The sequence below is a fragment of the Chlorocebus sabaeus genome, chromosome X (assembly GCF_047675955.1).
Source record: "Chlorocebus sabaeus isolate Y175 chromosome X, mChlSab1.0.hap1, whole genome shotgun sequence".
Taxonomy (NCBI): domain Eukaryota; kingdom Metazoa; phylum Chordata; class Mammalia; order Primates; family Cercopithecidae; genus Chlorocebus; species Chlorocebus sabaeus.
The window spans coordinates 140,204,092-140,217,856 of record NC_132933.1 but is presented as its reverse complement, the minus strand read 5'-3'; the positions used below and the strand labels follow the sequence as shown (position 1 = coordinate 140,217,856).

The following is a 13,765-nucleotide window of genomic DNA, read 5'->3' as shown; positions in this document are numbered from 1 at the left end:
AATATGGGGCTATTTACTTTAGGGGCAAATAACCTTAGGTATTTTCGTGATCCCTGGGAAAACCATGGCACTCTAAGGTTATATCAAAGGATATGCATCCGAAAACTCTATACTTTTTATTGAATCAAGGAATTGGGTAAACACTTTAGAAAAATATGGCAAAATACAACATTTAAACATTGAGATGCACAGAGGAATAAACCTCAGTATCTGGCACACTGAACACATGTGAAATATTTCGCTCCCAAACAATGCTGGAGAAGTGGGGTGCGACTGCATTAAAACATCTCATCTAATTAGTAGTGTCTGTTCTGGGTAGCTTTATTACAGCTGCTTCACTTGTGCTCAACTCATTGTGCCAATGTAAATACCACCTGCTTAAAATCATTACAGGAGAATAATGTTTTCCCTTCAGCTAAAAAATGACATATCAAAAGCAAATGAACTCACCACTGTATGATTTGCTCATTAATCATTACTAAAGTTGGCCTATAATTACAAAGATACTGATGAGAACACCCTGTCACATCACTTCTGCTCTGCAGCAGGACTTTTAAAAGTCACGTTGAGCATGTTTAAAGCTATTCTTTTGGTTTCTTGCTATTGTTTGTTTGTTTGTTTTTTAAAGAGGGCAGCCATTCTCTTAAAACATCTTGCATAAATGGATGAATTCAAGCTCTGGGAAACAAATCATCCATTTATCCAGTCTTCTAAGACACTACTCATAGCAAAGGATGGGATAGGTGTGGAGGGGAACTTTAGAAATAACAGGATTCTCCTGGTGTTAAAGCAAAAACTTTATCCAGGAATACACACACACACACACACACACACACACACACACACACATACACAGGCATACACACATGCACACACAGGCACCCCACACATTTTTATTATACTTTTTTCAACAGCTTTTTTATTACAGTAAAATACACATAACAAAATATACTATCTTAAACATTTTAAAGTGGACAATTTAGTGGCATTAAGTACATTCAAAATGTTTTACAACCATTGCCACTACCTAGTTCCACAATTTTTTCATCACCCCAAAAGGAAACCCCATATTCATTAAGTATCACTCCTCATTCCCTCATTCTCCTCCACTCCCAGCCTGTGGCAACTACTAATCTACTTTCTGTCCCTATAGATTAGCCTATTCTGGACATTTCCTGTAAGTGGAATCATACAATATGTGGCCTTTTGTGCCTGGTGTCTTTCACTTAGCGTAATATTTACCAGGTTCATCCACGTTGTAGCATGTATCAGAACTTCATTCCTTTTTATGGCTGAATATTATTTCATTGTACAGATGGACCACATTTGATTTATCTATTTCATCATATTGCTTTTTAAATTTAATTGATCTTAAGTATACTTGTATTTGACAAGAATGAGAGTCCTTTTTTAAATTCATTTTACTTTGAAAACCAAAGTATAGGTCACCCTAGTTGGCTTTCGTGCCTCTAGATTAGTACAATAAATAGAGGGTTAAGCCTCTGTGTTGTTTCTAGAGTCAATTATTAGAATTCTCTACACAACAGCCTCAATGTATTAAGACTATATAGCATGGAAAACATTAGTTTGAGCCATAGGCAATTGCCAATATTTGACCATTTTCATTTATAAAATAACAATTGTATGATTCAAACTATTTACCTCTGTATTAGGTTTCATAGAGAATGTAATTCTTTTTAAAAATAAACAAACAATGCCTTCAACATAGTAGATATCTACTAGGTGTGAGTTCCCTTCCCCTTAGGCTTCTTTAAAATTATGCAACAATAATGATTCTCAGATAAAGTGACTTTACCAAGATCATGCAGCAAGGGATGCCCCGGTATCACAGCACCCTTGTAGGCAGGTTCTCCCATTGTACTTCCAATTTCTGAGGAAGAATTGTGCTACATGGCCCCTCTTCCCAATAAAAGAAAGGAGAGGATCATAAGGCACAAAGAGCCCATAAGATGAGGAAGAATATGAAGTCAACGTTCAATTGTAAGGAAAGGTCTCGTTTCTACCCTCCTCAGTAAGATCACAAGATCACAAGTTACCAAGAAGAGGCTAAAACTCAGGTTGCAGGTACATAAAGCATGAGTGCTTGAGAAAGAGAGAGAGTACTTGTCTGCTCACATGCCCATATGCCCTTAATGTGAATAACAATGGGATTATGAATCATTTTAGGACTATCAATGACTCTTCTCCACCTCATTAAAATAGATGATTAATGATCAATTCATCATAAACCCAACATTAGATCTGACTACCACCTCACCTTGAACACTGTGCTGAAAGCTCTCTATTAAAAGCAGAGTTTGTGTGCTTTTGAAGCCATTGTTTTAAAATATCCCTGGAAATGTGCTCAGTTAAAACTGGAACATGGTAGTGGTAGTTCTGATCTGGTGACTAAATCAAACTTACTAACTTATAGACATGACAGAGTTTTGACTGCATCTATAATTTGCATTTTGTCCTTGAATCGGACATGTACGAAGCATTTTATTTTTTAGCAAAATTATTGCATAACTGGGAGGATAAAGATGGAAAACAACTGTTACAAGGTTTGCATTATGTTATGAGTAATCAGATAAAATGTTTTCTTTTCTTCTAGTCTCCCAAATCAGCATTTATCAGTGCTGCAAAAAAGGCAAGATTAAAGTCCAATCCAGTCAAAGTACGCTTCTCTGAGGAAGTCATCATCAATGGCCAAGTGTCGGTGAGTTTACAGTTGCCTGCTTTGTGACTCAGGGAAAGTCAATGAGGCAGAAGCTTTGTACTCAAACAAAGTCAGTAGTCCCACTGGAATGATTGATCTGAAATTGGTCGTTGGTTTTTTACAGAGGTGTCAAATCTCAAGGTTGTAAAGCGCTTGAGAGATCATCAGGTTGGGCCTGAATCTCCTCTAACATGGTCAGAATATGTGGTAGTCCAGGATTTCCTAGAATGCTTCCAGTGTCAGAGACCTCACTGCTTTGCAAAGGAGTTCATATGATTTGGCATCAGTGACACTGCCTCATTCATACTCAGTAAAATATGCCTCTTTGAAACTTCCACCTATTTCTTCCCATTCTGCTAACTAAGCATTCTTCCATATGATAGTACTTTATGTATTTTTGACAAAGGTATTGTGTTTCTCCTTTTTACTTCCCCAGAAAAGCCTAATCTTTCAATTAATCAGGCAAAGAAGTTAAAATGATGGAAAAATTTTATGTAGGCAACGAGAACTGAAGAAACACTGCCCACATCTCCATAAATAGATCCTGATAGAAATCATTATTACTCAGGCACTTAATTGATCTTCAAAATGAATAATGCAAATATCAACAGGATGTTTTCTTTTTGACTTATTCTCCCAAAAATTTACTGAAGTATTTTCAGTTTTTAGAAAACTATCATCCAAGGCACTAATATTTTTTGGACCTTTGAAATGCCAGAGCATGGCTGTTCTGTTGGTATTGTTTAAATAAATCCATGAGGATAAAATCTCACCTACAATATATTCATTATTGGTCACAAACTCTTCTCTGAGGTTGGTTCTGGATCTGAATCTGAAGATGTAGGCCTGTACATCCTGGGCAAGGCACTCATGCTCCAAGTGTCTTCGAATCAAAACTTACTGATCTAGGGCTGCCCCACTTGGGGTCCAGCTATTGTGATGCTTGTGGGGAAGGCTGGAGGCTGTGGCTGTACTGCCCTGTGAGCATGGTCTGTTCTGTGCTCCTCAATACGTCCCATCACTCTGGATGCACGGTCACTGTACATTATTAATTTGCAACAAGAGTGTCCCAGCTGAAGGGTGGAAGGTACAGAGGAATCAATATATAGCAGAAAGTCATCTGAAACTTTTCTGCCCAGAGCTTTCGAGCATGTAATTGCGCAACTAGGTAGTTTACGCATCTTTAGAAAGAATATGATTCTAGAAGCTGCTACAGCAGTGTCAGTTCATCCCTGGATATAGCAGGACTCCTGCAAGTCAGCTGATGTGTGAGGACACCTCTGAGGATAATCATCTCCTGAAGCCTCCACTGCCCTGCCACAGGTTTGTGGATGGCAGGCATGTTCAGTCATGTGGATGCTCCTCAGACTTCATGACTGCATTCATTTCCAGTTTACTCTTGCTCTTCTGAGTCACTGAGTGCCATTTCTTCTGGACTGGGATCAAGATTTATTCAGTGACTTGGGAGCAAGACTATGCGGGAAGTCCACAGAAGCAGAAAGGAGGGGGAGGAAATTCAGGAAAAGAAATAGGAAGTGAAAGGCAGGAGGCCCATTATGGAAATACTTAGGGACTGAATTCTCCCTGACACTGGCAAATCCCTGAACATCTTGCCTTCAGTTCCCTCACATGCAAAACAAGGGATGTGTGCACTCATGACGCTGAGTTCTCCTCAACTCCTGGGACTTTATGACCAACTACATGTGAATAACTCAGCTCACTCCTGGGACTTACAGAACTCATTAAGTGTGCCCTCTTCCTCCCTCTTTCTTCTCTCTCATCTCTCACTACTTCCAATGAAAGAAAAAATGCAAAGAAATAACATTTCTATTGTTTGCTTTTTGTCATGTTTCAAGCTGGCATCTTTTTCTGAGTTATTTCTAGATTATGATCTTGTTCATTATAGACAATGTTTTACTCTCTTAACACACTAAGCCATTCCTTATCTTTTCCCTTGGAGTTTAAGAACCATTCCTAACTGGGTGAAAATAGTTTCACAAAATAACTTTATACTTGAAGCTTATTTATGCTGGTGACTCACCGTCATGACACTGCCAGGCACCCACAGTACCTCATCAAACAGCATCATTGCTGGTCTTTGTTCTGCTCAAGACTTCCCGCCCTGCTTAGGTCTGGGCTTGTAGTTCCAAATGTCAAAGCCTAATTACAAAAGAATCATGTCTGCAATCATGTGTGCCAGTGGGGAATCTTGAGTTTAAAAAAAAAAAAAAAAAAAAACTCATCTGATTGACTTTCTGATGAGCAAATGTATTTTGCTATGAGCAACTTAACTCACGTATCACCAAAGGAATGCCTTGGTTGGCCTTAGAGAGTTTGATTGTTTTTTAATGCCATGCTTAGAATAAACTATAGATGTGCTGCCACTGCAAAGAGAAGAGTCATAATATGATCAACTTATACCCCCTGCTTTTTTAACAGGAAACTGTTAAGGACAACTCACTTCTTTTTATGCCAAATGTTTTGAAAGTCTATCTGGAAAATGGGCAGACCAAATCATTTCGCTTTGACTGCAGCACTTCCATTAAGGTAAGATGACCTGGTAAACTCTGTACCTGGACTCTTTCAGGTACAACATGCAGGACACTGTGAGCCATTTGTAGCAGTATCTTCTTTCAGAACTATCCCTTTATTTCTGCAATTTTGTTGATTGTCTCCATATAATGTAGTCTGTGAATACTTCAAACCAAACCAAAACCAAAAGCTTAAACTAAGAAGGTTCTGCTCTTTTATTTCTCTTGGTGTTGCAAAACAATATAATATACTGTCAGTGAAGAAACACTAGAGCTAGTCATTTTAATGCAACTACAGATTAATTAAAATAGTGTGACTATCACCAAGGTGACTTGGCACCCTGCCCAAGGCCAGCATGATTTCTCAGCAATATCAGCTGCTCAGAAGATTAAGATGTTAGCTATTAATTGAATATCTGCTACTTTGGTGTCCAGCAAAAAACAAGGGGTAGAATAATGTAAAAGTAACATTTACTTTTAATTTCTGTAACCAATTTCATGGTAATGATGCATAAAGAGGCAGAAATGAGGCCTACTTCTTAGAAGAAGGGCTAGAAAGGAAGACTCACAAAGCAATCCTATTCTTTCAGAGCCACAGGTGAGTTTTAGATAATAGGTATTATAGCAAAGCATACGGTTTTTTTTCCCCACATGCTTTCTTCCTGGAGAAGAAAAGTACAGAGCCTCTTCCTTTTATTGGACAAAAGTGTATTCAGAAATTGATTGCTCCCTAATGCTTCATCAGCCTAAAATAGGCTTTCTTCACATGGCACAGTAAAAAAGATTTTATGAAGGTAAAAGAGTACCTTGTGATGATCTGTACAATAATCTATCAAGAGAATATCAACCCTCTGTTAAAAAATGTCTGTCAATATCTGACCTCTAATTCTTGTTGGTTTTTTAAATTAATCAGCATAGACCTCACACGTAGAAGCATTTCTGCAAAGACCCACTCACTGTGTATTCTTATTGTCATTATACCAGCAAGCAGCTTGTTTTGAATTGCTCTAAGTATGTAGTAGCTTAATAGGTCATGCAGTGGAAAATATTAGATTGATGTTGGAGCATTAAATCATCCTTAAATCATTCCAGATGAAATATTAACTTCCTTCATATAAGACTTCTAATTTTAAATGGTGATGTCTGGAAAGGACTTCTTCCCTTTTTCCTCATTCATTATCAATTTGTGGTGAGATATTAATGTAATTATTGATCAATAACCCAAGAGTAGGCAAACTTTTTCTGGAAAGGGCTAGATAGTAAATATGTTAGGCTTTGTGGGCCATTTGATCTCTGTTTCAACTACTGAACTCTTGTCATTGTATCAGAAAATTAGCCATGAACAGGTGGGTTTGGTTAGTCCTTAAGACAATGCTCGGTTTTGATAATTCACTCAAAGGACTCACAGAACTCAGTAATTTGTTATACTCACAATTACAGTATATTATAGCAAAAGAATACAGAACAGGATTAGCAATGGGAAAGATTCATAGTCAGGGCACAGGAGAGAGAGAGTGGAAAGGCTCCAGATGTCCTCTTCCAGTGGATTTGTAGAGATAATGCTTAATTCTCCCAGAAATGATGCGTGACAGTATGCATGAAGTACTGCCAACCACAGAGGTTCACCCAAGCCTTGGCATCCAGAGTTTTTATTGGGGGTTTGCCACATAGACACAGCTAACCACCTGCATGGTTGACCTTAGTATTCAGTCTCTCCAGAGTTAGAGCTGATATTATATGGCCTAATGTTCTCACTATAAATCAACTGTTAGCATAGACTATCTGGTATGGCCCAAGACCACCCAGTAAACAAAAACACTTCTATCAGACAGGACAGTCCAAGGGCTTACAGGTTACTTTCTAAGAGTGGGAGCAAAAGAGCAAATTTTTCTTTAGGCAAGGCAAGGTTAATCTGTTACTTCACAGTCAATATGTGAACAAATGGGCATGGCCAGATGTAACCCATGGGTCATAGTTGGCAGACCTCTGAAATAACCCACAGAGCTACATTATTACAGCTCTCTCTGACACCATGGCCTTGTTTTGTGTTGCCAACTGGTCACCTCCCTGCCAATGGACTCCCTACCCCACCTGAAGACCTAGGTAAAGACTTGAATGCATTTCTTAACAGAAATAAATCTAAATTTAAGAAAGCCCGTTGTTCATTCCCTCCAGCCTCTTTATTACGGAACTAAGACTAAGTTTGATTTCCCTGAGGATTGCAGATGACAATGAGAAGACAGGAAGCAATGCAAAGAGTTCACATCAAATTCAAGTTATCTTATCTTGTACCTAACAGCCTCATTATTACAATAGACACTGGCTGGTAGGTGTAAAGTAGAAATAGTATAGTTATGAAAGGAATATGACATTGTGTAACAAAAATTGCCAAAATTCTTGCTGCAGAATTACAATAGGGAAAAACTACTGCTATTGATTTCCCAGTGTCCTCCCTGGTGGTTCAGGAAAATGCTTTATAAAGTATGTGTTGTCACACAAAGGCTGGTTTTGTTTTCTCTTTCCTGGGCTTTAAGAGAAAATTATAAAGCAGGGAAATCTTTTTTTTTTTTTTTTTTTGAAATTCAACATAGTCAAGGTATTTCTCTTGAATGATTTTTTTCAGGAGTGGGTGGATATGGGGATCTTTGATTTAACGGGGCCTGAAGAAATTGAAAAAGCACCACAGAGAAGGATCAAAACATCAGAAAAGTCAGTAAAAGAAACTCTGAGTTTTCACTCTAAGGTTTCTTGATCTTGGCACTGTTGAGATATTAGGCCAAATCATTCTTTACTGTGGGGCTGTCTCTGCATTGCAAGATGTTGAGCAACATTTCTGGCCCCTACACACGCCACGGCAGTAGTATTCCCAACCCTATTGTGACAACCAAAAATGTCTCCAGAAATTTCCAAATGTTGCAGTGGGGCAAAACTTCCCTATAGAATTTTGAGCATCTGAGTATAAATTATCTTTGAGGGATCATTTACCAGTTTTCAAGTACATGAAAAAAGTATAGGTTGAAGAAATTAGTTTTACATTGTAATAAATGTGTATGTTTGTATGTGGAACACCTTTCTGATCATAAATGCTTAATCCTATAAAAGACTGCTGACAAAGCTTGCTCATTCCTCCTTCCCCAGAGATGTAAAATAAATATATATATATTACTATGGTGCCCTCACTCTGTGCCAAACAATGTTATAATAAATGCTTTCTATGTGTGAACTCATTTAATCCTTATATCCGTTCTGAGATAAGCATTATTATTATCCTCAGTTTACACACAGGGAAACTAAGATACTTGGCGGCTAAATAACTTCCCCAAAGCTGCACAGCTAGTAAGTAGTAGAGCTGGGATTAGAAGCCCAGCTGTTTTCTTAGCCCGCATTCCTTACAATCACTACACTGCTCTTTCAGAAGGGTAAGCCAGGGTCAGCAAGCAGATATTTCAGTCTTCCCAGTCTCTGTTGCAACTACTCAACTCTGCTGATGCAGCACACGAGAGCAGCCATAGATTTTAGATAAACAAATGGGTATGACCATGTCCCAATAAAACTTTATTTACAAAAGCTGATGGTGAGCTAGTTTTGGCATGCAGGCCATGTTTTCCAACCCTTGGAGCAGACCACTTTCAGAACTGGTTTAATTGCTACCCCATTTAGAAGAAAGGAGAATTGAACTGGCTATACTGCACAATCTATTGACAACCTTTCTATATCAAGAGCTTACATGATATTAAGCTCCTCCTCCAGCTATTTACCTTGTTAAGTCTCTGTTTTGAACTCCTAAAGATTTTGAATGATAGAGGACGCCAGGAAAAGGGCAAGAGAAGGAAGACTTCATTTCTGTATCTTTTTGGAGCATTAAATTTCAGAATCAACCAAAGGTATAAAATTTCAAGATTGGCAGCCTACATGTGTAACACTTTTCAGTCATGGTAGACTCCACAAGATGGCGGCCTTGATTTTGGTCTCATCATGTTCATGTTTCCTCTGTAAGGATGTCATCTTAACCCTTCAAGAGAAGCTCTCCATCAAAGGCATTGAACACTTCTCTCTCATGCTGGAACAGAGGACAGAAGGGGCCGGAACGAAGCTGCTCTTGCTTCATGAACAGGAGACTCTAACTCAGGTCTGTGAAATCTCACCCTCAAGTGATGAGGCTGCTGGTTAGAGCAGAGGTTGCCCAGTCCAAGATTTCTCCCCCACTCTAATCCTGTAAATGTATTAATTGTATCCCTGGGTATCCTCTGTAAAGGAAGTGCTGGCATTCTTAATGCATTTTACACCTCAAGGTCATGTTTCCCTTTCTGCCCATCTTTTGCAGACTGTCAGTTAGTCTCCCAACTAGATTTGTCATTCAAAGTCTCACCAGCAGCACATTGAGAATACAGCTCTGTAAAATTATATTTTATGTGATTACAGTGACCTGTTCACCTGTTTTGGTCAACAATCTCTTGAAACCATTAAAAAGAAATGGTTTCTGGGATTATTTCAATTAATCCAAAATCATATTTAATTGTTTGAAATTCTAAGTGCATACTTAAGACTGTTTTTGGAAGCCTGAAATCTCTGCCCCAGTCCTGCCCGCTATAAATATATGATCTACCAATGTGTCCCAGTTCCTGATTACCAAGATGCCACCCCCATCTGTTCCCTGAGGAGACAAGCAGGCTGCTTGGCTGCTGAATTCAGCGCAGCACCCTGACTTTTCTTGTGACAGAAGCAAAGTCTTTGTTGAATGTATAAAAGATTTCAACAAATTCCTCTTCCATAGGAGAGATCAATGATAACAGAACTTTATGGAGAGGTGTAGGAGAGGACACCAGGAGGAGAAGCATCAGATGCTGCCAGCTGGATGGAGTGGCAAAAACTGTTATCACACTAAAGTGCTTTTTGGTTGTTGTGTATAAAAGCTGGTGTCCCACACATTGAGTCCTGCAAATATCCCTGATTCTCTTGATTCAGTCCAACTTTTTGTAATAGATTAGTTCAAAAGTTGCCATCTGTGTTGATTTATATTCCTCTACCTAAACTTGGCCTATTATTTCCATCAAGTTTTTTTTTTGGTTTGTTTGTTTGTTTGTTTTGAGACAGAGTCTCACTCTGCTGCCCAGGGTAGAGTGCAGTGGTGCAATCATAGCTTATTGCAGGCTTGAACTCCTGGGCTCAAACAATCCTCTCACCTTAGCCTCCCAAAGTGCTGGGATTACAGGAATGAGCCCCCATACCTGGCCTCTATCGAGTCCAAATCTACCTATAGATATTTTAAATCACTTATAATGGTTATTATTTAACCTGTGCCAAACACTCTTGGAAATAAAGGACTTATTTTATGCTTCATTACAGGGGCACAACCCCTGATATACAGAATCTGTCATGTGAAAGGTCAGTGTCTGGATCTGAGTTCCCCTGGAAGCAGAACTTAAGGATTTGAATGCATGTTGTTTATTTGGGAAGAGATATCTGGAAATACCCACAGAGGAATGGGGAAGAGAGATGAGAAATATTGAGAGGCCAATAAAGAATGTATTATCAAACCAGTTTCCACTGTGGGTAACTGGAGCTCAGTCCTACTGGAGAGCATTGAAAGACAGTGTAGGACACACCTCAGAGGTATCCCACTGAGAGGCGAGGGAACTGGGACGTGTGCCTACCGACATGCTGTCTGTTATTGATAGTGGGCTGCTCTTGTTATTCGGGTTTGCCTTGTGCTGTCAAATGGTCACAGGTGTTTGCCGTAAATACCCTTCAGCTTATAGCAATAAATGCCAAGGGGATATGGGCAGACATCTAGTTACTATGAGTCTAATGAAACCCCCCACAATGTTCTGAACTTTCTGGTTATACTTTCTCTCTAAACTTTTATCTACTACATAGCCTTTATAGGAAAGCTTCATGCTGATTTAGTTGGACAAAGATTCTCTAAAAGTCTCTTCTGATGCTAGGTAAACAAAACTTCTTGCTCCAAATACTACATTTCTTTTAAAATGTTGGAAGGAAACAAACTCCTAATAATCATTCTTTCTTTAACTTTATTTTTCATTATAGAATCAGAACTAAAAGTGAAGTGCTAAAAATCAAGTACTATCTCTAGAAAACGGATTTAAATATCCTGAAACAAACCAGCTATATGCCTTTGAAATCAATGCATATGGAAAATTGATTGCTAAAATATTTATAGGCATGATAAAAGTGGAGAGTAAGAAATTATATTTTTTCCAATAACAAAATCATTTTAAAACATTTAATTTCTATGAAAACCTCCCAATGGAATTTTTAAGCAACTCTGCCTGAATTTCTGGTGGTTTGATACTAAACTTCTGCTAGAAAATATTATTTATATACTACTTAAAGTTTCCAAGAAATTGTTTGTTTATTTTAGAAAGTGTTATGGACTGCCATTTCTAATGACTTGAAACAACCTTTTTTCATTACATTAATTCATTTCCCAAAACTAGTGTAACATTTTGATACTAAAAGTAAACTCAAGATAAGATGGCTTATGGAAAATTCAAGAAAAAATAGTTGAACCAGTAATTAAAGGAGTCAGAGATATGGTGATTCCTGACTTTCTAACACACCAGAACAAACTTTCTGGCAAAATAGCCCATGAAGTCACTGTGAAACACTACGGCAAGGCTGATCAGCACTAGTGGCCTCTTAGGGTCCCCAATTTCTTTATTCCTTGTTTGCTTTACCATCAGCCAGTGATGAGTAGCCGATAGTCCTCGAGTCTCATGAATCCATTCAGCTTTGCAGGCCTGCGCACAGCCAGAAAGCTGGTGTGACTACTCAGGATGCCCACATATGTACAAGTAGGGTGTCTTTTTCCATTGGAATTCTTCTGTTCAACAAAGTTAGCGAACTGTAAATACATACACATTCATGCATACACGCACCACGGGACTCAATAAAGCTATTTTATTTTAAATTTTTTAATTGCAGCTCACCAACATTTTTATATTGCCAGATTTGTCCCCTGCATAAGAGTATTACACATGACTGTGTTGGTTCATGCTGCATGGTTTTCATTTTATTTTGTTGACTCCTTGAAGGGAAATCGATGAGCTCTTGCCTTCTTTCTTAAAGTCCAAAGTCTTTCATTCATTCAAGTGTTTATTAAACACCTATTATTATTTATTAATTTATTTCCTTTTGTTGCAAAAGGAATTAAGAAATGAACTTCTAGTATGTGACACATATGCTGTATAAAAGGAAAACAAACTGAAACGAGCCATGGTCCTTAACCCTGAAGAAACTGTGGTATATTTTAAGCTCCTTTGAGCAAGTGGAACAATATCATCATGATATCAGAAGTTTGGAGTAGTTTGGAAACTTGTAGAATCTGATGTACTGCATGGGCCAAAACCTCTGTCTTCCTACTTTCCAATGTGATGTCATCCAAGGTTGACACTATCATGTTTTCATTGCAAGAGTCAGTCTGGAGTCTAATTTAGAAAAACAAAACACAGCAATGTTATGCAATAATAAACCATACTGGACAATCTCTCTGCTGTCCCTTTGGATTCCCTTTTTGTACTCCCCAACATAGATTTGGGGTGCTATCACTAACAGCCAGCATCTGCAGATCTTCTTTCAAGGACTGCCCTCAGACTACCGGAGACCATCATGTCCAAACCTGGAAACTCACATCCCCTGGGACAGCTCTAAATGAATGACTCATCAATGCTCCTTTTGCTGAGGTCTCAGCAGCTCTGTGGTATAGCTACCACTCCAGAGTCTCCTGCAGGATCAGGCTATAGCTACTCTCTGCTGGGGTTCCCTGAGGAGGCACCCTTGCTTGGCTTCCTCTTCTTTCCTGACCTGCTTCCCCCACTCCCTTACTAGCCTCTCCTGGGAGCACTTTCTTAATAAGTCCTTTGCACACAACCCCTCATCTCGGGGTCTGCTTCTGGGGAACCCAACCTAAGTGGCAAGGTTATGTGTAGTTTTCAGGGAATGAGTATCTATAAATACTAAAAGAATATCTGCTGATTCTTTCCTTAGTGTCCAAAAAAAGTTGACTGCTTCAGTGTCCCTCAGTCATTTCTCAGTCAGCACTGAAGGGTTCTTGTGTGATTTTTCTACTCTTCCAGGTGACACAGAGGCCCAGCTCCCATAAGATGAGATGTCTTTTCCGAATTAGCTTCGTCCCAAAAGATCCAATTGACCTTTTAAGGAGAGATCCAGTTGCTTTCGAGTATCTCTATGTTCAGGTATGTTAAAATTTTGCTATGTTTTATATCAATGTTGTGACATAAACTAACTTTGGGACTTTGCCCAGAATTCTTTAACTTGAAACGTTTCTTTTTTGTCCCCCACCTCAAGCTCAGTGAATCGGACAATAATTGTATGATGCTCTTTTTATTTTTACGTTTGATTTTGAAATAATTTCATACTTCCAGAAAAGTTGCAAGAGTAGTCATCTATACCCTTCACCCAGATTCACCAGTTGTTAACATTTTACCACATTTACTTTCTCTTTAGTATATGCACATGTTCTCTCTCCCCACAC

General features: G+C 38.7%; 1 protein-coding gene across 7 annotated transcripts in view; it reads left to right on the top strand.

The window, feature by feature from the left end:
• Window positions 1-13,765, top strand: part of FRMPD4 (FERM and PDZ domain containing 4) — a 596,660-nt gene that overhangs the window by 553,737 nt on the left and 29,158 nt on the right. For all 7 annotated transcript variants that reach the window (XM_037986343.2, XM_007991027.3, XM_007991030.3 and 4 more), the window contains 4 exons: window positions 2,615-2,719; window positions 5,159-5,266; window positions 9,248-9,379; window positions 13,347-13,466. In XM_037986343.2, coding sequence (XP_037842271.1) covers window positions 2,615-2,719; window positions 5,159-5,266; window positions 9,248-9,379; window positions 13,347-13,466 — 465 coding nt within the window. The remainder of the gene's footprint in view (window positions 1-2,614; window positions 2,720-5,158; window positions 5,267-9,247; window positions 9,380-13,346; window positions 13,467-13,765) is intronic.